This window comes from Anas acuta, chromosome 4 (genome assembly GCF_963932015.1).
Source record: "Anas acuta chromosome 4, bAnaAcu1.1, whole genome shotgun sequence".
In the NCBI taxonomy this organism is placed as follows: Eukaryota; Metazoa; Chordata; class Aves; order Anseriformes; family Anatidae; genus Anas; species Anas acuta.
Window position 1 is genome coordinate 10,798,160 of NC_088982.1, and position 24,988 is coordinate 10,823,147.

Consider the following 24,988-nt stretch of genomic DNA (forward strand, 5'->3'; position numbering starts at 1 on the left):
TGAAAGCGAAGGAAGTAAATAAAAATCTTTTCTAGTGTCATCTTTCACTGTTTCTTTGCTTGGTCTTCAATTATTTCCATTCTTTGTAATTCAGAGTCCCTATGCTCTTACAGAGTTCTTACATGCATTAGTCACCTGTAGTCCCAAACTTACGTGTCCTATAATCAGTTCCTACACAATTTCTCTAAACTCCATAACTTCCCAGAAAGTTAATTCTTCAATCCAACAATCATTTTGTTAGACTAGGTCTGGCCAAGAAAGGAAGGATAATAATTAGCATTACTCCACAGTAAAGAGGCTGTTACCAGAAATGAGTGAAGCCTCTCTGCTTCTACTCCCAAGAGACACTGTGAGTTTTAAGAAACCATAAATCATCCGGGAAAGCATTGAGCAAAACAACTGAATGTTATCTATCATGTACATTTGATGGGATCAAGGATGGTGAAGAATGTAAACTTTTGTATTTACACAAATGCATATCAGACAAGCCATTCTTTTACAGAAAACAAACAAAACCCAGAAGTATGTATATATTTTACTACAACCTTTCCATGTCAATAATAAAAGAATTAAAATACAGGAGAACTTGTAAACCAACTAGAAAACAAGATACATAGGAATGAGAAAACAAAAAAAACTTTACAGGTCTTCATGCACTAAGTGGCCCCCCAAAGTCAGTCAAATTCAGTTATACACACGAACTTCAAAATAAGTGGCAGATTTTTAACACTGTGTATGTTTTTTCTTTTTAATAGTCTTAGACTGTCTTAGCTCCTCAGTCCCATGAGCATATGGGCAAGATTCAGAAGGCAAAGCACAACCATTAGGATGATGAATGAAAAACCAACAGAGACGTGTTTTATATGCTTCAGCTGAAAGGCATCGTTTTACTTCAGGCTTAGTTTTCCTTGATGGCTTCTCTTTTCTCCAGTCACGAATATGAACTCTCCCATTTAGAACTAAGATTTAAAAACAAACAAAAATGCAGCTGTTAATAGACAGCCATGGGAATCATACTGGAAAAAATGCATAGTGACAGTCAGCAAATAACATATATTTTCTACAAATGGATCACTCAGGCAAAACCAAATGTACCATTTGTAAAGAAACAGAAAGATGTGCACAACAAAATGAAGTAATATAGAGATGGACAGAGGTGGTCTAAAGAAAAATTGATCAATTTCCCTGGGAGATGTTTTACCATCGTGCTGAATAGTTTGAGGCACCTATGTATCGTCCTCATAGAGGAGAGGATTCATAGAGGTGTGTTTTTTTAAAAAATATATCAGGTAAGATAACTTATACCAAAATCCTCAGAATTTAGATTGCAAGTTCTGAAAAAAGTTTGATCTTTAAGAACTATAATCCCTCCCTTGTTCAACACTTTATTACTCTATGTTCAAACTGTAATTACCAGCAAAAAAATAGTTTAAGTCTGATTAATTCTGATAATCACTGTTCAAAAAAGAGTCCAGCGAAAGTTTAGTATCACACATTCAAGCCTGGATGAATTTATCCTTCCAAGTTTCCTTGTGATGCACAAATAGCTCTAAACTCACACAAAGCCAATCCAGAAGTGGGTTCAGTGCTTTAAAATCTCTCTCAGACTTAAAATAAGCAGACCAGTAGATCTCATTAGATTATTACGGCTCATAGATCACTTAGTCTCATATTTTTTTGTGTGAATGCATGCATCTGTTTGTGATGAGATTAAGAGCTCTACACATATTTTCCTGTGTTCTCTTTGGCATGAGCAAGGTCCCTCCACAACATACACTAGCAGAAGTCCCTTGTTACAATGACGGACTACTGAAGAAAACAATCAAAAATTGGTCTTGAAGTCCCAGGCACTTTCCATGCGATGCAAGATACTGTGAAAGATGTGGCCTTAATCTTAGTCTTTCTTCAGAGGTAACATGCAGATAACATCCATGACAAATTAAAAACAAACACGGGAAAAAAATAAACACACAAACACCCCCCCCATACCACATTACAAGAGGGGAGAGAAGGAAAAAAAAAGCAAATAACCCACTACCATCACAGCTATAAACAAATCAAGCCAGCCACAAAATTGTGTTACTGAGCCCTTTGAGCCATACTACTACAGACTATATAAATACATCAAGCTTCACAGTTACAGCAAGGCTAGTTTGATTTTGTCGTCACCATTTATACTACAGGGCTTGGTAAGGCCAGGCCAGGTCCGGATTAAATGCTTTAGCAAACTTTCTCTGCATTTGACTGCCCCCTAAATCATCAATACATTACAAGAAAAGAAAAAATAAAATCTCCCTAGTCAAACAACAGTACTAGACCAGCCACTTTAACTGAAGGTTTGTCTTTTCAGACAAAATTGATCTAGAAAAGTTCTTTGCTGCAGATTACCGTACCAGTCTTATTCAAAAGGAAGTTTTATTAACTATACCTTGCAGCAATGAAGGGGCACAAAGAATACTCAGTTTTCCAGACTGGAATAGTAACTTTTTAGTTAAGTTTAAAAGCAAAGCCAAACAAATAATGCCTATCTACTCCTTACCTTCGAATACTTGATGATTGTTCTTGAGCAGTGTCTGTAAGCCTCCATATTCACTCTTCAGCCTCCTTAAAGTCTCTTTATTTAAATGTTCTGCTACTTCTCTCAAGGAAAGGCTTTCTGTAATAAATAATAGTGTCGCTATAAAGATGTGTATATCTAAAATCCTTGAAAACCCTAACTTTTGTATAAATTAACAATTATGAACAGAATCTATGAATTATACACAAGTACTGTAACAACTTTGTGTTCCCAATATCAAAAACAATAATTGTATATTTTATATGTATATTGTCTGTAAAATGGCAGTTTTCATTCTACAGGTCTCAAGTCAGAATTTCCACGGTAAGACATTTTTTCTTTCACTGCTTTTTTTTTTTTTTTGCAGTAATCCTCATTGTACTAAGCACTGTTTACATGCACGTAATAGAAAGTTTACATGCATGTAGTGAAGGAGAATGAGTCATTTTCTTCCTAACAGTAGCATATAACTGCATATACGATAGCATATCCTGTAGCATATAACAAACTACAGTGAGTATAAATATGGGTGCAGGAAAATGAAACTTACTGAGTGCCTATAAAGTAGGCTGCAACTTCTATTCCTTTTCATTCTAATGCTAAGCCAACTAAAAATCCCTAATCATGTTGTAATTAAATGGCACTTCAAAGCACTTCTACAAGAGCTATAGCTAGTTATTATATCACTATCCAAAAATAAACTTAGATCCTCCCCAGCTTAGATGCAGAGATGTTTTGTGAAACAGGGAGAAGTTCTGTTTAAGTTGATTCTGCCACAGTACTCAAGTGTAGAGTAAAAGAAAAACAAGCAAAGACATGAGTTTCAAAATACACTTATGCGACTTATTTGCACCCCAGAGTGCAATAAAACATTGTATAGTAGCAATCAAAGTTGTTTGTTTTTTTTTCAGTTCATGGTATTTCCTAAAGTCTATGTCACTTACTAAATTTAAAAACATGTAAATTCATTGGAAAAAACACCCTCCACCAGCAAAGGTAAAAGGTAACAGAAAGTGTTGCCAGAAAGACAATCTCACCTCCTTGATTCCAGGTATTCATATTTCCACCGTGAGTATTAGAACATGATTTTTGGGGGACTGTATTTAATAGCAAATTTGCCACATTCAGAACCACATCATCTACAAAATCTCGAGGGAGGGCAGCACAATTTCTGATTTGCTCTACTTTTTCTCTGGGTTGAAATCCAGGCATCCAAATTCTACCAGAAGATTCCAATTCATTTCCAGGAAGTCCTGAGCCTGCTTCTTTGCATACATCAGAGCAATCTTTATGATTACATCCAACTCCTCTGTCACATGCAACCACAGGACAAGTCTGACGATTATGAATATACCATGTTATCTGATTGTCAATCAAAGCACATTCTGTAGATGGATAGGTCCTGTTTTTTCCAATAAGGCACACCTATCTTAGCAGAAATAGGTAAATCACTCTTTGTATCATAATATTTAAACAGAGTCCCATACTTAGATACAGCCCCCCAGCCAGACAGCACATGTTTTACGCAGGCTTCTAAACAGCAAAGTTAAATACAATTAACCAACATAGGGTGATGGAAAAACAAAGGCAGAAAGACAGCGTTAAAGTTTTTCATCTTAAAGACAAGTATAATAAATAACCATAAATCTTTTCACTCTTTCTGGTATTGAGGATTGTAACCTAGGATGTTAACTTTACTATAGCAGATTAAAAATACTCACGGGTTTCTTGAGTAATCTATCTTCAAAGCATATTATCTAAAGCGATGCAACTATGCTTCAATCTTACAAAACAATAACGAAGAAATGTCACAGAATCTGCTTGGGTTGGAAGGGACCTTAAAGATCACCTAGTTCCAATCCGCTTGCAATGGGCAGGGACGTCACCCAGTAGATCAGATTTCTCAACGCCCCATACAAACTGGCCTTGAACACCTCCAGGGATGGGACATCCACAGCTTCTCTTGGCTGCCTGTTCCAGTACCTCACTACCCTCTGAGTGAAGAATTTCCTCCTAACATCTCAAGTCCCCTCTTTTAGTTTAAAACCATTCCCCCTTCATCCTACACTGCAGGGGGGTTGGACTAGATAATCTTCAGAGGTCTCTTCCAACCTCAGCCATTCTGTTATTCTGTGTCCTATCACCAGCTGCCTGAGCAAAAAGTTTTGTGTTTTTTTTTTTTTTTTTTTAAACAAGCCTCGCTTCAGACAATACCTTTAAAAATAAAGATAAAAGCCCTACTGAGTCCAAAATTACCCTTTTTGTTGATGGAATTCTAAGGCAGTCTTCTTCCACATGAAAACCACATACAGATCCCACTTCAGCAACAAAATCAAGATATTCTCTGTACTGAGTCTTCTTGCTTTGTTTTCGACTGTATTTTCCATGAAAATCGAAGAAGCAACATGGCAGCACAAAGTAGCTACAAGAATAGGAAGACCTATGGGAAGGATAAAGGATAACTGCTGAATGGAAAGTTATTTCAGATAACACACATAAATTTAAGAAATAGCCCAGACACAGGCAATGATGGAAATTTTTATGAAGGTGACAGAGCTTCATGAAGTACTATTTATACGTTCCTCCTTCAGAAAATTTATTAGTATATTCAAAGTCACTGTTTCATGAAGTATTTGCTATACCAAACTACTGTACCAACAAGAGTCTGCAGGACTAAATCAAGGTATCAAACTATTGCAGCTGGTTGTGATAAGCAGAACAGTTCAAAGAAAGGCAGGACTAACAGTATTTTTTTTTAAACTAGATTCATGTCTAAAGAATAAATACAAAATTCTGTTTGAACTTCAAAAGCAAAATGCTGTACTGAATTCCATAAGAAAATAAATACTATTTCTGGGCTTCTCTGCAGCAAAAAAACATTTTGTAAAAATAATCGATTGGCATCACAAGAAGCAAAACTTGCAAGAACCCCTGATGTGGCTGCAAAAGCAGCAGTTTTCACCGAACACGTACAGGTAATTATGCTTTTATTCCTTTCCTCCTGCTTCCCCACCACCACCAAGTACCTGGCTGCGATTACAGGTATCCATGGCGTTAATTCATCTGAATGGTTTCCTATCAGCCAATCAGTATCTGGAAAGAGATGACTATCACCTGGCATGATAGATAATTCCTGAAAAAAAAATAAAATAAAAAAAATTGAAGTAAGATTTATTATAGGTTTCTTTAGATTTATTTGCCAATAAAGCACTGAACAACAATATAAAATCCTACAACAGGAAAAATACAAGGTGAATGAGAACCCACAGAAGCCGTCAATATTTTTCTCAGTTTGAAGTTTCGCCAGGCAGTATTTTTTTTTATAGCTACAAAGAATTAATTTAGCAACAGCCCACAACATATTGGTCAGACAAAGAGAGGAATGACAAGTCTGATGAAGGTATCTGACATCCTAAATATATGTTAACAAATCTTATAGATCGATTATGATTTCTTGCCATTCTCCTATCACATGTATTTCTGGGCCCGGTTTTTCAGAGACTCATTTCATTTGTTATGTCCCTGTCTCACACAGCAATGAATCAGAACACAGCTTCCCTACTATCTTCTCTCCTTTCACAGACATTTCCTACATTATCCAAGTACATAAATCCAAGTACACAGAACACCACCTTTCAACCTTACCATTTGTTTATAATCAACCTAATTCAGCCCAACACTTTTCTTCTTGCGTACCTTGCCAGAGCATTCTCATCCAAGTTGTATCAGAGCTACCCTATGACACATGCAATATCAGGAGTAGAAATAGGAAAGCAATACGTCAGAGAAAGAAGGCTTCATTGGCAGCCTTTATGATAGCATTTTGCTTGCGTTATTTCATTACATATGGAATAAGGAGACAGCATATGAGTCTTGCCACAACAATACAGACTCACAGATAGTTATTAATCTTAAGAATACCCTATTCTGTTATTCTTTAAAAAACAAAACACACAAGAAACAAAAAACATCAAACAAACAGCATGAACAGCTCATACAGGCTAAATTTTAAAAGTTCCAGAGTGCTTTTAACATTCATCTTTGCCAAACACTCAGTATGTTCCTACCTAGAAAATAAGTTCAGCAAAGAAAATACTTGAAGTTCCTTATACTATGGAAGAATATGTTCTTCTCTAAAAACATGTACAAATCTCACAATTATTACTGGACAGATTTGAAGAATAAACAATCCTGTTTCAGATTCAAATTTCCAAATAACTTTAATAACAATTCTGAAAATGATGCCTTTACTCTCATTTTAAATATAGAACATACGCCAAATTCACACACACATGTATAATAGTATCTGTACAGGAATTCAAAAAAGCTAACAGTGAATTTCAGCAATCTCAGGCTATCTCTATTCCATCCCAATTGTCCTCTTCAGAAAGCATTGCTTTAGGTGCTTTAAGTATCAATATGGTATATAATCACCTACTTGAAGTACCAAATCCCTCTCAATTTTTAGTTATGTATATAATTTCCAGATAACATACTTAACAAATTTCCTTTTTGAAAGGTTGGCATATGTTAAAACAACTGTTCTGTAAGTGTTTTCTTATGGTTAAGCAAATTACTCTTCCATTATATTTCAGTTTTCATTATTTAGTTTAGGCATAGCATGAATTATCAGTGTTATACTCCACATTTTGACAGTAACCCATAATCACATTTGTTTTTGCTATATCTGACAGTAGTTTGGTGATCTAAAGTACCACCTCTTACATTCATTTATATCATTAGCATATACACTGAATGTCACAAATGCCAATATCCATGTTGCAACTCATGCTTTAAATTAATATCAAACCAAAGCAAAGCAAAGGCTGTACAACATGACTGCTCCACCTCCCAACCATGAAAGCTGCTGCTCTTTTCTTGATGTAAAGTTGTTAGCATTTAAAGATTTGTTGAACTGACATTTAACCAAACCTACTAGAGAATAGCTATGGACAGAAAAGTATTTTAGTGTATTGGAAGCTGACAATTTTTGAGGGAATAAGGTGAGAAACTCCAGAGTCTAGAGAACAAGAAACCAGGAACACTTCACCTCCAAAGGGCAACTGTTCATCACTGCCACACTTAAACAAGCATCAAACGAAAACCAGCTAGAGTTGAAGCATATGTGCCTGTGCTCAGATTGTTCCTGTCCTCATAAAAACAAGAATGGAGAACTTGAAATACAATCCCTCTTTCAGACTCATTTTTCTGTCCATTTTTTTGGAAGGCTGTTATTGCAATGGCTTACCACAAGGTCAGAAAAGCAGATGAATTGGCTCCTTTGAGTTTCAACAATTTTGTTCCGAAACAATACAGAGCACTATAAGATCAGAATCACTTTGAGAGTGATTCTGTTATTAATTCATGAATAAACTACCCACAACTTTGGAAACCAACATCTTTTGTGATGTACAGAAAGTGCAAATAAAGCTGCTCACTATTGAACTTCCAGTAAAATCAAGGATTGCTTCATAATGTGCATGTCTGCACAAGCAGTAAGAAATCATGCTAGTGCTCTCAGCTGAAAAACTAAGTAAATTGCAAATAAGCAAGCATATGATATAGCATTGCTCTATTAATCCCCTCTACAGCTTACTTTATAACCTTTTAGGACATATGAGTGGCAGCATACCAAACCCACACATTGCTTTAGACAATTGTCAATAACCCAGTGTTTTTAATTACATTTGCATCAATACAGCCTGAAGCAATGAACAAATGAATAAAGTTACAAAATGAATGAGATTGACATACATTTGCTTAATACCTCTAAATGAGTTTCTGGTCCATACATGTCCCATATTTTTCTTCTCCTCACATCAATTCCTCTACCAGAGTGCTGAAATATTTGAACAAAGTATCATTTGTAAGTACCAATTGCAGTAGAAATTCTCAGACAAGCTGACTAAATGTACATACTAACATACACCACTTCAGTCACACTAGAATTTGGACACATAACGAAACAGTTTCATCATTTCAGGCATAAATTGATTACCCCTAATCCCTTGTTTTCCCTTCTATTCTTCTATTTCCCTATTAATAATAATTAGAAGTTTTCTAAAGCTCTGCTTGTTTTTTTTGATAATTAGTTGAGTAATAAAGTCTTGTTCTAATGACAAGAATTAACTGAATTTTGACTATTTGCTTGCCAAAGGAAAGCAGAACAAGAAAAATGAAGATATCTTTTGTCTGTTTTAAAATGCACTCTATTTACCCCTTCACTGCTTAGAATATGAACCAGTAGACCATTTCCACATCCAAGATCTACAAATGACTGTTTCTTGGCCAATCCTTTTTCTTTTCTCTCTTCTTCCCAGAGAATCTAGGACAAGAAAAGAAAACATTTTAGAGTTATACTCTCAAATTTCCCTGTCAGAAAGCAGTAATAAGACGTCTGAAACGAAAGGAGAATGCTGGGAGACAGTGAAGAAGTGACAGAAGACAGCCACAGCACTCAAAGAGAAAGCAACTTGAGAAGGAAAAAAAAAAAACACAATATATTAAAACAACTAATGGAGGGAGTAAGATTATGTTTCAAAGTATCAAGCATTTTCCAAGTGCTAAGCATCCTCCACTCACTTCTGAGTGCCTGAAGTTGAAATTAATATTGGCTAGGCTAGGGAAAGCATAAATGTAAAAATATGCTGCTGAAACAAATGGCACAAGAGATTAACATGATGAAACAGCAACTAAATTAACAACAATATCTCTGCATGTGACACTACAGAAGCCTTTATATCCACTGTATAAAAGAAAGAATTGGGTGCAGGGATAAAAATAAAATGTTGCTTGTAATCAATTGGCTATGAACTGCAACTTTCTACAGACTAGACAAGAAATTGTAATTTACTTTGCAAGAATCAGCTGCCCCAAATTCTGAATCAGATGAAGTGGATCCCCCAAAGCTCTTAGTCCAGTTCCAGACCCTGCTCTGTACCTAAGGAGTTACTCCTACATAGTTATGCAATTTGGAAATTGCTAATCTTAATAATAGGATATTTGTCCTCAGCATATAGATTAGTCTCCTCTTATTCCTCTCAAACTCTTTTTTGCTCAATGAGTGTGTCCTCTGAAGCTTCTCAATTCTTATTTTTCCCATGAATAACAGAAATTGTCAAGCATATTTAACCACAAGAATTAGTAACATTGCTGCTTGTTATTTTGTCAGTTTAGGCAAAGAAGTTACAGATAAACCATAGGATTACATGGTTGTGTTTACATTTTTAAATGTAGCAATCATTGCACTTCTACTCTCCAGACTGTAACCCAGAAAACTCTAATTGCCTCCTACTCAGATCACACCCATCCTCCATCCCTTGATGAGTTTCTTATGATTCAAACTGAACAGGTACTTCACTGGTAATGTGTCTAGACAGTAGGCAGCGTTTACATGACTGCAGAGTATAACGAAGGGGTCAGATGACCCCTCCTCTCATCATGTCAATTTAAGTACTGTAAATCCATATTAATTTAACACTGGACCTTTTATCACTCATTATTTCTAAATAATGAATTATTCATATCTGTTTGTTTTTTTTTTTTTTTCCCAGTGAGGTTAGATTATTAATATGTTAAGCTTTAATTTATACAAGCCAGTTATTGCATCATTTTAATAAGTTATGGAAAGTTACTGCTACTTCAACTAAAAAACATTATGACTGTAAACAAATACTGTCTTGCAAATTTGTATGCACAACATCTTCAGCAGTGTCATTAGAGAATTTTCCTGGGGCTACAACTATTATAATTCCTCATGTACATGACTTCATTTTCTATTTTTCAACATTCAACAGCTACTACTGTCATGGTGGGAAAAAATGATAAAAGTCTATTATATAGTCTATATCGCTCTTTCCATAAGCCAACGTCATATCAATATGATATTCAAGATTTTGAGAGCAGCCTATGGCAGTCAGGCTTCCTCAAACAATTTTTAAAAAAATTTATGTGATAAGGAACTGAGTTTCTAAGTTTAAACAAACAACTAGTAAACTAAAATAGCCCTCAATGAGATCTGTAAATGAGTTAACTTGTTTACAAATACTGACTTAGAGGAGATGCAACAGGTATCTGCATTATACTTCTAGGTAGACATACTCTTACTGCACTCTAGATAGTAATCGAAATATTGATGTGCCTACAGCTTCTCATCTCCAAACTAGACAGTAATCGTTATATCTTTGGTATGTAAGCGCTTTTGTTTTAACCACTTTAAAACAAAAAAAAACTACAGCTTGTCTGTGTGACATAAGAGTCCTATGACAAAAGACTGCAAGTCTTCAAAAAAAGTGTTAATGTTCCTCTAATTTTAATTTTGTTACTGTGCTTATTTTTTGTGGTATGCCATGGTATAAAAAAAATAAATTCTTTTTTCCCCTTGCTTTGTCACATTATTTTTTTTTCAGATTCTGTAGTAAAATGCTTATTTTTTGTAATCAGTTATTGTATATAAATCCCTGAAATGCCATTGAGATTACTACCAAAGAAGATCCTAATACAAGCTCAATTTGAATACACTTTGAGCCATGAATTCCACTTTCGGTCAAGTTATGTTCGAAAACACTAATTAAAACTTACCAGCAAGTAAGTAGCAATGGCAACATCCTCATATACAAACTTCTCAGGATCTGTTACTTCAGGCCATACCTTCACGAGAAGAAGAAAATAAAAGAAAAACTATTATTTTCTGTGTCATCTTAAAATACTGCAAAGAGAGCTCAGAATTACCTGGATACTCATCTTCTTCAATAGACTTCTACACTTAATACATTTTGAACCGAGTAAAAATACACACAAAAAACGTAAACAAAGATTTTGTGAGTCACACAAAAGTACATTGGTATAAAGAATGTCTGCTTTCAGTCAATAAAGTTTCCAAGAACATTACAGCTCCATATGCACATCTTGCAAGTAACCTGCTGCACCCGGTCTGTAATAGAACATGTATTCTTTTGCTTATTCTAATTCTCATATTATTCTTCCTGTTAAGTGCATTATTAATTACAGTATTCATAAATTTATTTTCAAAAGATGAGGAACTATCCTGGCAAAATGGAACATGAAGAATCAAAATATGAAGGAGAAAGATAGAAAAAGTGTAATCCCTATTTTCTAAATGAAAAATGGAGACAGACTAAAACATTCTATGGTACAAAACACTACTGAAGAGCTAAAAAAAATAAAATTAAAAAAATGAACCCATTACCTTACTCACAATTCAAACATTCCTGCTACACTTATCTTTTTATTAGTGGAGAAGCATCAACAGCGAAACCTTTCAACATTTCCATAATGTTTTACAAAAACATTTATCAACTTCTTTGGTTTCTAGAGTTTGGTGTATAAGGATATTACATCATACAGCATTTAAGGTCATTTTTAGGAATCCCCAGGATAAGACACTACTAAAACACTGCTGCTCCAACTCAGAAAGGCATACTAATGCATCAAAATGTAAATAAAGCAACAGACTTTTAACTAGCATTGCTTCCTAACTCTTCGATGCTTTTTACAAGGACATACTATATTTATGCTTTATTGTGTGGGTAATTTAGTATTTCCATCCACTGACCTACTGCTTACTTCTTTTTTTGAAGACAAACATTGTGGAACATGTCTATCACCACCAGATATTTAGTATGAATTTGGTTCAAGATTTTCTAGTTCAGTTCTTCCAAATACTATAAAAACTATTTTTTTCCTCCACATATGCAGTAAAAGACTAAAAAACAATCCAACAAACTATAATGCATGCATTTTAATTAAACTGATTCCTTTATTAAAAAAAAATTGGAAGAAGCAGTTTCAGGAAACATAACAGCAACAAAAAACAACGGCAGGAAAGCATGTTATTACTACATTTATTGCCAAACTTACCTTTACCATCTCCTTGTATTTTTCTTTAAGGTCTTGATAAACCTTGCAGTATTTTGCTACAGAAATGAGTGAGAGTGTACTTCTAAACTCACTGTGCTTTTGCTCCACAGACCACTTAGCCAGTTTGGGCAAAAGTTCATTTCCAAGCCATGCTAGTTTGGGGTATGTAATTCCATCTGAAAACCAATCTTCTGAAGACAGAGCAACAACAGACACAGACCTTAAAATAAATAAATAAATAAATTAAAACTTTGATGACATACAGTGGATTCACACATCTCACCAACTCAAGAGTAAACAAAAATATAATAAAGTGGAAAAAAAAAAATCAGAAGATCAAATAAAGGCCTAAGAGTACACTGAGGAATAAGTAAGCACATAATGCACAAACAAAAGGAAAATAAAAGTGAAGTTAATGAATAATAAAACAGTCTTTCCTAGATTTTGTTAGACAGCTCATTATCTCCTATTTCAAACACCATATGAGAGTCTATGCTAGATTTACTACATGACCGAAGACTCACATACAATAAACAACCTGATTTACCACAATATTCCAAATGCTAACAAGTGGGTACCTCATGAAAACAAACAAAAATTAAGAGCAAAATATCATCAGTTGGTACATTTCACTATTTCCGATCTCTAAATTTATTTAGATTTTGTTAGTTATGTAAGCTGTCAGCATGAACAATTACATCTTCCATGCTCAAGACCAAGATGTCCACACATTTTAATGACTGAAGCCTGGCAGGTTCCAAAGAGCAATTCCTTTTCATTTTTCAACCTTACTAAGACCTACAGAACCTGACTTCCAGCACAGACATAGTTATCTCCTACTGATGAGGATACACATACAGTCAATATATTACATTTGAAGTTGAAATAGATTTGTTTTGTGTTGATTTTGGTATTTTACGTATTGTTTTTAACTGAACACTATGCACTGAGATCATACCAGTAATGCCACTTGCTAATCACACAAGTTATAAAAACCAAATCACCTGGACACCAACGCTAAACCACGATGTGATTCTTAAAATAACTCAGGGTTTCCTTCCACTCACTCACCATTCTTCATCTTTTATGTGCGTAAGCTGAATTTCATAAGTATTGCACTTTTTAATCTGGTATTTTCCTTCCTTGTTTTCCTCCAAAGGCAGAAAGGTCACAATTCCACTGTAAACATCTGAAAAGATATGTAAATGGTGATATATTATTATTACATGGTACAAACCATCCTGGCTAGCACAAAAAAAAATAAAAAGCTTTTTTTCTTACTACATTAAATGCATACTAATGAGGCAAGATCAAGGACAATGAAGGAAGAACCACAACGCTGAATTTTGGGAATTCAAACAGTTTAATAATTTCAGACATCAGGCACACTGAGAAGCAGATCTACTCATAGCACTCCACTGCATGTTGTTTCCCAAAAGGTATAAGGCCAATCAGCAAGACTATTCACAATCTATAAATATCTGAAAAGCTAGAGACATTGAGATTTTCTAGTATAAAAACGATGCTTTCCCATTCCACACAGCAAATCTGGAGTTATGGGATGCACACTCCAACTTATTGCAGACTTACTTACCTGCTCACCCTGACATTAGAGAAACTATCAAATGCAGAATTCCATGACATTATAATATTATGGAATACTATGGAAAATATGATCAGTATGATCTACTGTGTGATTATGATGAAGCATAACTACTCTTCAGTTTTAGCAACACCAGCTTTCCCAATTAGACTTCCTGGATGTAGCTATATGAAAAATAACAACAACATACAAACACTAAATTAGTATTCTGTAACTCTGAAAGACTACCTGTGAAGACCTGTTTTTAGGTAAAGGCACAGGTAATATGTTACATCTTAAGTTATGTTCAGCAGCGATCCTACCAATCATAGTATCTGTCACCTGTGGAATAAAATACTTATGCTTAAGTTCCGAACACTACCGATTTTGAAAAAGTTGAGATGGGCAGAGTAACAGCTGGCCATGCTCTTCAGTGCTTCTATGATATTTAAAGAAGATATCCTGTAACTTTTAATGTGTTACATTTTCTAACATTACTCATGCATGTATCAGTTAACTCCTCCACAAAGGGAAACACAGAGGGAAAGAATACATCCTTTTGAAACAACTTTCAAATAAAAACAAAAGAGACTGTAATGAAACACAAGTGGTATCATACAATCTAGTATTCAAATGCTACTATTTTTTACTGTCTTAATTTACTCCCTATATCCTTCCTATAGATTTTCTCTAAAAGGATTTACTCTATTCTATATGGCACATGATACGTATGTATTATTAATTTACGTACTAGTTGCAAAAAAAAAAAAAACAAAAAACAACAAACACGTAGCTATTGCTTATCCATGGGAATTTCTTTAAAATAACATAAGTTCCCTATTTGAAACTGATCCTTCCCTTAACATCAAAACAGATACCTGCAAATCTCCAAGTTATGAAAATATTACTTTGACAAAGAAACCAAAATATCTATGGACACCAAAATTTCTTGTGTGAGATAGAAAAGAATAATTCGCAATAGAGCAAACATTAAGTCTTGCTTTTTCAGCCTATCCTTAGCCAATCCCCTCTCAATGCTCCAGATTTTAAAAATCTTATTAACAAGAAAATTTTACAGGTTTTTTCCAGGTGTAGCTCAGAACATCACCTTACAACATCAAAAGAAAACAAACAAACAAACCTAAACATAGACTTTTTTTGGAAGGCTTCCTCAGTACTCAGAAGGAATTTTACACAGTAGGACCACTCTAAGTCCTAGCAGGACTTCCTGCAGTGTGGTTCCACCACAGCAAGTACCTGACAAAAAACAACTCATGCCTTTTTTTTTTTAAAGCAAAACCAACAGCATGCAAACCGGCACAAGCAGTTTAGAAGTGGCGAGGCTGATGCAAAAGCTGTCTGTGCATTTTCTGAACTCAGCATATTTATAGGGTACAGTCACTCCTTGCAAGCTGTCATTAGCTCTGCACATCGAGCAGTGTTTCTGTGGGGGGAAGCTTCTGACAGGACCCCACATGAAGCACAGTCCTTCCTAAGGAAAACGGGATGAGCCATTTTCTCCCCACTCCCTCAGGCCCTAATCTCCCCAATTACTCAGAGGGGGTGCCCAGGGCTGGGGGCTCACCTTGTACCACCAGCTCCTTTGTCGGAGGGGCACGGGGCCCGGCGGGCCGTGCCCGGGGCAGCAGCGTCCTCAGCACGGCGCGGAGCTCGGAGCCCGGCCGGCCCCGGGCCGTGAGGGAGGGCGGCAGGTGCCCGCTCACCTCCCTCCACAGCCGGCTCAGCTCCGCAGCCCCCTGCGGTCCCTCGTCTGTCCCTCCTCCTGGCACAGCGGTGAGACGGGGAGACCCTCCCTCGCTTTCCCCGAGCAGCACCGTCCCCTCCGCCTCGATGGCGGCGCCGCACAGCCGCCTGTTGGCCACCTGCGGCTTCTCCAGCCAGACGCGCACCGCCGCCCAGAAGCCGCCGGGCAGCGCGGCGCCGCCATCTCGCACCGCCGCCGTGCCCACCGGCCCCATGGCCGCCTGCTGGCGGGGGGAAGGAGGCGGGACCGGGCGCGTCCTGCTCCCGTCAGTTCCTGAGGCGGGGACGGCGACAGTAAACAGAGCGGCCCTTCATCACCTTCTCGCCCGTAAAGGTTGCAAACCCGATTAATTGTGGTGCCGGGCGGCTGCGGAGCGGTTCCTAGAAGCGCTCTGCTGTTGTGTAGAGGGGAGCGGGCGCCAAACGCTGCGAATCCTCCCTGAAGTAGCACCGTGTAAGGTACCTTTAGTCCCAGCAGCAAGGCTGAAGGGTTTTTAACGTGTTTACGGCTTTTAAAGTTCAAAGCTGTCGTGCTGACTGCTGTACCTCGGTGTAGAAAACGCATTTCTGGGAAAGCTGCTTGGGGTTTTAGGGCTGTAATCCCGCAGGTCACACACAATCTGACCCCTCAAGCTCGAGGAAACAAATGTTAGCACGCTTTTATAGTAAAATGTGGTACCTCACGTAGTTATTTTTTTGCTTTCCGGCCAGAAACGAGCCCCTTTTGCTTAAGTTAGGCAATTCAAAGAGAGGTTGTGCAACTGAAACCTCAAAGGGGTTTGGGCAGTCACGAACTTGAATTACCAGCAGGAGCACCTTCCACATTTAATTAGATAAATAAAAGAAACTCAACAGGTATCATATAAGTAGCAATTCTCAGAGAGTTAATCTGCACCGTTGTCTCGTGCCACATCCATGTGCAGATTTCAAACAGGCAGTGGAATACAGTTGTTCAAGGATGGACATAGCACCTTGGGGCAGTCCTTTGGCTGCCATTCTCCTGCTGTAAATAAATACTTGGCTTGATTTCTAGTTGATTTTGAAGTTGTTGCTTGGAAGGACTCAATCAAAGCATTGTAGGAAAGCAGAGAGGGAAATTTTTTTGTTTGTTTGTTTTGCTATGCAGGAACGCTTTTCTTGAATGCTTAGTTTTATTATTTGAACAGTCTCATTGATTTACAATGTAAATAATATTTATACACACACATATTTAAATAACTGCAGTATTTTGATGTCATGTTTTTCTCTGTTCTGAGCTAGAAGCTTCAGCCTGATTTAAATGCTTTACAGTTCACTTTTGTTTGCCAGTAAAAGGGTAATGTCTGTTGGTATGGCTTCAGGTTGAAATGCTTTGTTCTCAGTGCCTGGGATTTGGGTTTTATTTTTCTCTTTTTTTCCTTTCCAAACCAGTTGCTCAGTACTGGAAGGAACTGCTCCTTCCTGGAACTGTTAGCATATATAGTATACATAGCCAAGTTGATTTGTGAGAGCTAGCCCAGTTCTGGACAATCTTAAATTAGTAGGAGCTGTGGTAGGCACCATATCATTCCATGCTGATCTGATCAGATATTTGCTTTGTACTTTTACAGTACTGTTATCTACAGTAATCTATCCACTCCACCTTTCCTGCTTCCCATTTACCCCAGATAACTGATTGGACTTTTAGCTAATTAAGTCAAATGTCCATTACAGCAATAATTTTAGAGTACCTTCTGTTCACTTAAGTAAACTGCTTGACATTAGCCAAATAACTAGTGCCTTTGATCTTCAGTCCCCCAAATTAATCCTTATTTAATGAATTTAAGTACATAATTTTTCACCAAATAAAGGAAGAATTCCAGCTGCAGAAAAGTCCTTGTTTCCTGAGAAAATAATGATGAATCTTCCTATTGGAAGATTCCAATTTAACTTTTCAAACTTAACTGTTGAAATTTAAATTTTGTTAACTTAGTAAACAGGATTTATTCAACCAATTTTGGAAATGAAATTACTAAACTTCATTTTAAAATCAATTAATATATGTTAGCCCAGCACCTGAAAAATTCAGCTGTAACCTTTCTACACTGATCTAAAAGTGCTTCCAGTTTATATAGTGGTATCTGACATACCTAGAAATCATATAGACTTTTGAAAAATATAAGTTAGATGGGAAAACTTCATTTCACATTTCACATTTCTCTATAAAAATCAATTAAGGAAAATAACAGATTAAGAGGAAAATAATAATTTTCTGTTGCAAAAAAAATAACATGCACTATTTAGTACTTCAGGCCTTAAGAAACATTTTGGCAAAATACAAGGAAGGGCAAAAGCAGTATTTTTTTGTATTAGAATATTACAAAACTATTTGGAAGCAGGTTTAGGAGGGTTTATGGTCTTTGTACAGTTTCTGTCTTAGTGAAGAAAATTCTACCTGTTTTGAAAGCATGAGAACTTCAGTTTGTATTACAAAAATAGATCTTCTATCGAAGTTTGAAACTAAAACACAGTGTCTTTTTTTTTTTCTCCAAAACTTTGCAGATGTGTGAAAGTAGATGGTCATGAGTTAATTCTTTAACAAAGGACTACGCTAACTATTCTGGAGGTTTGGGAAGTCTGCTTTCGTAATGACTTGCCTTATTTCAATCAGGCAAAGGAGTTGCAAATGTGCAGAATTTACAGGAGTTTGTTTCTTGCAGTGGTGTACATGACTTTATTGCATGGTTACTCATTCGTATATTCAACCAGTGGAACATAAGGGCAGAGTTCCTACCATTTCCCTTAAGTCTTCGGACTTGTGTTGTTTATGCCTGAACAACAGCTTATTACTTCACTTATGCAATAATAAGCCTTAACGCATAACCAACATGACATTTACATAAGAATTGCTTGAATTTTAACTAGTAATGTGGAGATAGTATTGGTATCTTCTAAATAGGGTTTCGTTTTGTTGTGCACGTTTGGTTGCTTTTATATTTTATTTTGCACTACAGATAGAAGTGAAGTGGCTTAATCATTCACATTAGGTTATTCAGAACATGCAGTTTTCTTCCCTAGATCTTTTCTCACCTCTTAATATGCAGTATTCACCAATGCTGTCCCTGTTTCATACTTTGCTCATTTTAAAATGTGCAGGCCATATTTTAGTAACAAAGGCCATGTAGTTCATTTAAATTTGATCAAAGGCATTTTTCCTTAGCTTGTACCACGTCAGTTGAATTAGAAAAAAGTACAGCCAGTCTTTTAGTTTGCTTTGCACTGCTGTATTCACAGATTTGAACAGGTTAAATTAACAACCCTTTTTATTTCTTTATACTATTAAAAGTTAGACATCTGCAGTGCCTCAGTTCATGTTGTATATTTTCTTGTTTGGTGCAGAACGGTTTAGCTATCAATGGCATCCACAGTGAATCTGAAAGAAGCCAATGGCAACCAAAGTTCCTGGGATACTTTGCTACCAGATTTCCCCAAGGGGCCGCTCTGCAAATATCGAAAGAAAGCTTCCTTCAACTGGAAGGAGATGGCAGTGTTTCTGGATGGTGAGGATATCATCCAGCTTAAAGTAAGTTTAGCAAGAACAGTAAGCATGTTTAAATTTTGTACATGTCTTATCAATAGAATCACATGTGATTTTCAAACACAAAGTATTTAATAACACCCTGTACTTACGGAGCATGAAATTAACTTTGCACATGTAATTTCCAGAGCAGAACTGAATTTTTAAGCAAACTACTTTGATGTCAGCTAAAGTTTATTTCATTACTAATTGTCAATACAGTGGAGACAAGTAGATGCTACATTACAGGACTTCATTATCCATTCCAAACTGAGGAAGAACTATATTTTATCAGTTTTCTTTATGATTATTAAATCATTAAAATTAAATCATTAAACATTTCTTAAAAAAATAAATTAAAAAAAATAAAGAAATAATTAAAAAATAAATAATAAGGCATTAAATCATGTATTATGTATCTATATTATATTTAATACTGGTATTTATTATATATCATGTTTTACAATTAATTCACAGTCACCTAAGTTTATGCCTCATGGTATTTCTGCTGTTCTTTGACCTGATGTAAGTTAAAAAGGGGGAGATTAATTGCTGCTCAAAAAGTGGTGTGGGAATGCATGATGTGGAAGATGTAGGAGGAGACAGAACTGCCTTTTTTTGGTGTAGATTTATGTAGATTTAAGCTAATATTGAAGGTGCACTGTAGGTATTAAAATCTTAGAAGGAGGATCAAAGAAATCAAAAATGCCTTGTTTTGTATCTAACATATATTTAAAAGTGTATGCAAAAAAAAAAAAAAAAGAGAAAGTGCTCTGCATCTGAAAGAGTTTCGAAACTGAGCAAATGGTATTGTTCATAGAGAGAGAATAACCCTAACTTTGAAACAGGAGCATGGGGAATCATCTGTTTTGTTTGTTTGTTTCCCTTCATACTGCAACATTCCTTTCAGAGAGGGGAAAAGGACTTAAAAATAAAAATAAAAAAAATAAATAAGATTTTGCCTAAGACACTTTATTATTTTTTTTTCTAAATCACACAAAAGATATTTAAGAAGATGCGGATATCATATGATCAAGACAGAGATATGAGGTGATAAAAATGCTGTAGCATATCATTCTCGTTAGGCCCCACCTGGAGTACTGCATTCAGCTGTGAAGCTCCCAGCACAAGAAGGACATGGAACGGTTGGATCGGGGCCACCGGAGGGCCATGACGATGAGGCTGAAGCACCTCTGCTATGAGGACAGGCTGAGGGAGTTGAGATTTTTCAGCTAGGAGAAAGGAGACCTTAGAGCAGCCTTCCAATACCTAAAGGGGCCTACAAGAAAGCTAGAGAACTTTGTTACATATTCTTTAGAGCCTGTAGTTACAAGACAAGGAGTAATGTTTAAAACTAAAAATGGATAGGTACAGATTAGATATAAAGAAGACATTTTTCACTGTGGAGGTGATGAGGCACTGGAACAGGCTGCTCAGAAAAGCTGTGGATGCCCCATCCCTGGAAGTGCTCAAGGCCAGGCTGGAGCAAACTGGTCTGGTGGGAAGTATCCCTTCCTATGGCCAGGGGTTGGAAGTAAATGATCTTTAAGGTCATTTCCAGCCCAAGCTATTCTATAATTCTGTGGTTTTAACTAAGGAAAAAAAAAAAAAAAAAAAAAAAGATATTTTAAAAATTTTAAAAGATGTGCACATTTACATATTAAATGGAGTACATTTCTGCTTTCACCTGGGAACAGAACAGTTGTGGTAGCCTTTAACGTTACAGCATATTTTTAGCTGGATGCTACCCCTGGAGTTCTGCCTTTGTTCTCAGATTGAGAGCCCTTGCTCCTTAGAGTCCTTCCCTCAGCTTCATAGTGAAATAATTAAGTGGCTATAAAAAGCAAGTAACTTTTAACAAACCAATTTCTTACATTCAGAATGAATCAGTCTCACACTTGTTACTTCATGACAAAGGAGCTTTTGTAAAATTTAGCTGCATGAACTGTATATATAATGACAGACAATTTTGATATATTTTTAATTCTGGGGAATTTTGCCTTTATAAACTTGAATCTATCAAACTATTGTAGTTTGAGGCCTAGTATTATCCTAGAAGAACATTAACTTGTTTTGTTGATGCTTTTGTGTTAACGTTCTCATGTCATTTTCCCACCCTCAAGAACAGAATCTTCTCTGCTCTAGAAAATGATCCTTTCTTCGCACATCGTCCTGGAGAAGATTTGAGCCGTGAGAAGTATCAGGAGCTGACGTTCCTGCGCTGTAAACGACTCTTTGAGTATGACTTTCTTACTCAGCAAGAGATCATAGAGAATCCATTAAAAATATTTAATATGGTTATCTGCATAGGAATGTATGATTGGTCTCCGTGTCTCCAGTATTTCTTGCATTGCGGTGTAAGTACAGGTCAAAAATATATGTGAATTTAAGTGTCTTATAATACCATAAATCTGTTGTTTTCTGTCTGTTGTATTAAAGCAATATTTTTCCCAGTCCATTGTTTTCAAAAATCAAATTCTGTTTAACTGTTTGGAAGAATCACAGAACTGTGGGATAATAGTAGATCTTTGTCCTTTAGCCCCATCCCTGTTGGAATCCTGCCTGGAGAGTAAAGGTGAAACAGTATGGGCACAGGTACAGAAAGGTATTTTGATGCTTACAGTTCCACCTTTTGTGTCCTCTTCTGCCTCTTCAACGGCAGCAGTAGCCAAAAGAACTTCTACACTCCAGAGACAAGTATCAGAAACTTCCTTGCCTCATCCCCTGGAGTGTTGATTCAGGGCAGAATCCAGAAGGAATGGAAATCAGTGTAGAGATTATCACTGACATCAGTGGCTGGGCTTCTGTTCATCAAGTCCCCCCTGGATGAGTCTCTCAGAAAATACTTCAGAAGGAATACTTAACATAGGTAGCTTCCCACTACCTGATCTACTGGGAGGTGCTCTGCCCGTGGCAGGGAGATTGGAACTAGATGATCTTTAAGGTCCCTTCCACACGAGCCATTCTATGATAGGTGGTCAAATAATATTTGCTGAATTAATAAATTATTACTCACTGCAGGGAAGGTCTGGAGTTCTGTTATATGAACATCTCTTTAGAAAAACTGAAGGTAGATTTAAAAACAATAATCTTACTGGTTCTGAAGCAGCTACCTTCAGGTCCCAATCTATTTGCTGTGAAACAAACCAGAATAGTCTGAAAATTTTGCTTTATTCAAGGAGATATCCACATATAAAAGTGGAAAGTGAGCTCACTATGCATTTCTAAGAGTTTGCATGGAAGGCTTGAACAGGTTCAAACTGTGAAAAGTTGATCCTGTCTTGAAAATATTGCAGCAATGGGCCATTTAGTCTTTGGTCTCACTACTCAGTGTTTTCTCTTCAGAGAGTATTCAATCCTCTGCAAAGGGTTCATGACAAGATCAAGTCTTGACTTGCTTCCTTAAGGTATAGTCTAAGTAGTAGTTTACTATGCAACCAACCTTTCCCTGGTCTCTTTAATGGATATCACTATTGCATATATATTTGTGTTTTCTATCATGGGATTACAGATTTCATTCATTATTTGTTTTTACAGGTATTTGCAGGTACAATTTTGAGTGCTTCAAACAGGTTTGCAGACCTACTGGGAAAAGTTTTTAACATGGAGGTAAATTTTTTTGAATAGCTTGTGAGAACTGGGCATTGTCAGAAACATGGCATTACCTGTACCTTTGTATTATTTCTGATCTACTTAGGTACTGATCTAAATAGCAAAAAGAAGACCAAGGAGCACATTGAAGCACTGAGCCTTGACTGCTCTCACTGCTAGTTGTCATACCAGTTCCTGAATCTGTATTAGACTGTCCAAGTTAACATGCAGTCAAAGTTTGCAGACTTCTTCCAAAAAGGCAATATTGATGACACTATGCCAGTTTTGTTATTGCCCAGTGTCTTTTAACAGTATGGTAGCAAATTTTGCACTCTCAAAGACTCCAACATCTACATCATATGCTATGCAACACAAGCCCTTGGCATGATGCTGTAAATATTCCCTAGAAATACTATAAACCGGAAAACAATAATCTCTTAATGCCACAGAAACTCCACAGAGATTCCAAAGGAGACCCAGAACCAAGTGCTCTGTACAGTAAGTCCAGCCTACCTGATACAGAAAGAGCCAATCCTGAACATTTTCTCCTGCTCAGCATTCACTCATTGACTGACCCTCATTGATTCTGCAAGATAAATACTCCTGAGTGCATTCAAACTGAGCATCATGCCTCTTTTGTATCTCTTTATCATTTTTTATCTTGTTTCTTTGTCAACCATTCACCTTCCTTACTTATTGAATCTTCTGAAATTGTTTATGTCTCAGCAGTAGACAGACAGCAATATACTCCTACATTTTTTGTTTTCACTTGCTTTTCAAAGGTTTGGTAACTACAGCTGAATACCACAGGCCAAACCAGCCTAGGTAAAAGGGTGCAGTATTTACATTTCAGTGTGACCTCAAACAGCTGGTGTTCCCAAATACTGATGGAGAATCAAGTGTATGCATATATTCATATGATTCACCCATTTTCATCGCAAAAGAGTTCTCTCAGCCCAGACAGTCGAAAACTATCAGTCAGTGCATGTAACAATCTGTACCTGTCTGAATAAATCAGCCATCAGCAAAGGAAAAAAATCTTTTACCCTACTGCAGGTAGATTTTGTAATTGCAAGTCACTTTTCAAGAGCTAAATTAGTAATCATTTTCATGTCTTATGGTTTTAATTACTCTAATAAACTAGCCTTGAATACTAGTCTTGAATTGTGCCTTATATCTCTTTGTTTAGATTTTTGGATGTTTTGCTCTGACTGAACTCAGCCATGGAACTAATACCAAAGGCATACGGACCACTGCCACATTTGATCGTAGCACTCAGGTTAGTCTTTAATGCACAGGAATAATACTTAACACTGTTAATCTGTTAGACTTCTTCAGAAAACACAGTATTTGTAATCTAAAAATCTGAATGTTGAAGTTATGTCTGCATTTTGTGATACGTGTATTCTAGAGAATGGATCCTACTCGTGGTCCCTTAGTTGTCCAAACTGGAAAATGTGCTTTCACACTATTAGCCAGCATTCCTTTCCATAGAAAACTGCACAAGAAGGAGGTGGTCCCTGCACAAGTTTCAGCCCACAGTGGACTCAGCTCACCTTAACCCAAGATCTAGGAAATGCTTCAGAGTCCATCACTTTGCTTTACTTTTTTAACTGCTTCAATGAACAATTTAAAGGCTGAAATTTAGGCGTTACAGTCAAGTCATTAACTTTTTCTCCTTTAAAGTTTTCCTAGCCACATGAGTTCTCTCCAAAGTTGAACACTGTAAGAGAGATTTTAACTGTTGGAGCACAGTACAGGATGAAATACTGGCAGCTAATGGATGCTTTCAAAACATGATCTTGTCCATGAATAGTTTTTATCATTTTAATCATTTTGCTCCTTTTTTGCTGGCTACAGGAATTTATCATCAATACACCTGACTTTGAAGCTGCAAAGTTCTGGGTTGGTAATATGGGGAAACACGCCACCCATGCAGTTGTGTATGCCCAACTGTATACTCCTGATGGACAATGCCAAGGATTACATTCCTTTATTGTACAGGTAGGATAAGAATATTGCTAATCTGTTGTCTTTCTGTGTGGGTGAGGGGTATTAGATTAAAGATCTTCTGTTAATA

The 24,988-nt window shown here is 36.6% G+C and overlaps 2 protein-coding genes across 5 annotated transcripts in view; one reads left to right on the forward strand and one right to left on the reverse strand.

The window, feature by feature from the left end:
• Positions 1 to 523: 523 nt before the first annotated feature.
• On the reverse strand, positions 524 to 15,997 carry TRMT44 (tRNA methyltransferase 44 homolog). The gene is made up of 11 exons (XM_068679822.1): positions 15,604 to 15,997; positions 13,508 to 13,625; positions 12,437 to 12,656; positions 11,138 to 11,206; positions 8,775 to 8,882; positions 8,325 to 8,396; positions 5,584 to 5,690; positions 4,814 to 4,997; positions 3,595 to 3,982; positions 2,540 to 2,656; positions 524 to 959 (listed from the first exon to the last, which is right to left on the reverse strand). The coding sequence occupies exons 1-11, from the start codon at positions 15,995 to 15,997 to the stop codon at positions 724 to 726; spliced, it is 2,013 nt and encodes a 670-aa protein (XP_068535923.1). The 3' UTR covers positions 524 to 723.
• Positions 15,998 to 16,091: 94 nt separating this feature from the next.
• The window catches only part of ACOX3 (acyl-CoA oxidase 3, pristanoyl), a 35,070-nt gene continuing 26,173 nt past the window's right edge, over positions 16,092 to 24,988 (forward strand). The window contains exons 1-6 of one of the 4 annotated variants that reach the window (XM_068679817.1): positions 16,092 to 16,236; positions 19,140 to 19,323; positions 21,441 to 21,674; positions 22,855 to 22,926; positions 24,098 to 24,187; positions 24,769 to 24,912. In XM_068679817.1, the coding sequence (XP_068535918.1) occupies positions 19,156 to 19,323; positions 21,441 to 21,674; positions 22,855 to 22,926; positions 24,098 to 24,187; positions 24,769 to 24,912 (708 nt within the window). In that variant the 5' untranslated portion in view covers positions 16,092 to 16,236; positions 19,140 to 19,155. Of the gene's footprint in view, positions 16,242 to 19,139; positions 19,324 to 21,440; positions 21,675 to 22,854; positions 22,927 to 24,097; positions 24,188 to 24,768; positions 24,913 to 24,988 lie in introns of all 4 variants that reach the window. The other 3 variants (XM_068679821.1, XM_068679816.1, XM_068679820.1) reach the window with 3 other exon arrangements.

Bases quoted from the DNA above. Each gene is read 5' to 3' on its own strand.
- TRMT44 (XM_068679822.1), bottom strand. From the start codon at position 15,997: ATGGGGCCGGTGGGCACGGCGGCGGTGCGAGATGGCGGCGCCGCGCTG. The intron at 13,626-15,603 runs GTGAGCCCCCAG...ATATCTTTTCAG, and splicing joins AAAGGAGCTGGTGGTACAAG to ATGTTTACAGTGGAATTGTG. The intron at 2,657-3,594 runs GTGAGATTGTCT...TATTTATTACAG, and splicing joins GAATACCTGGAATCAAGGAG to AAAGCCTTTCCTTGAGAGAA.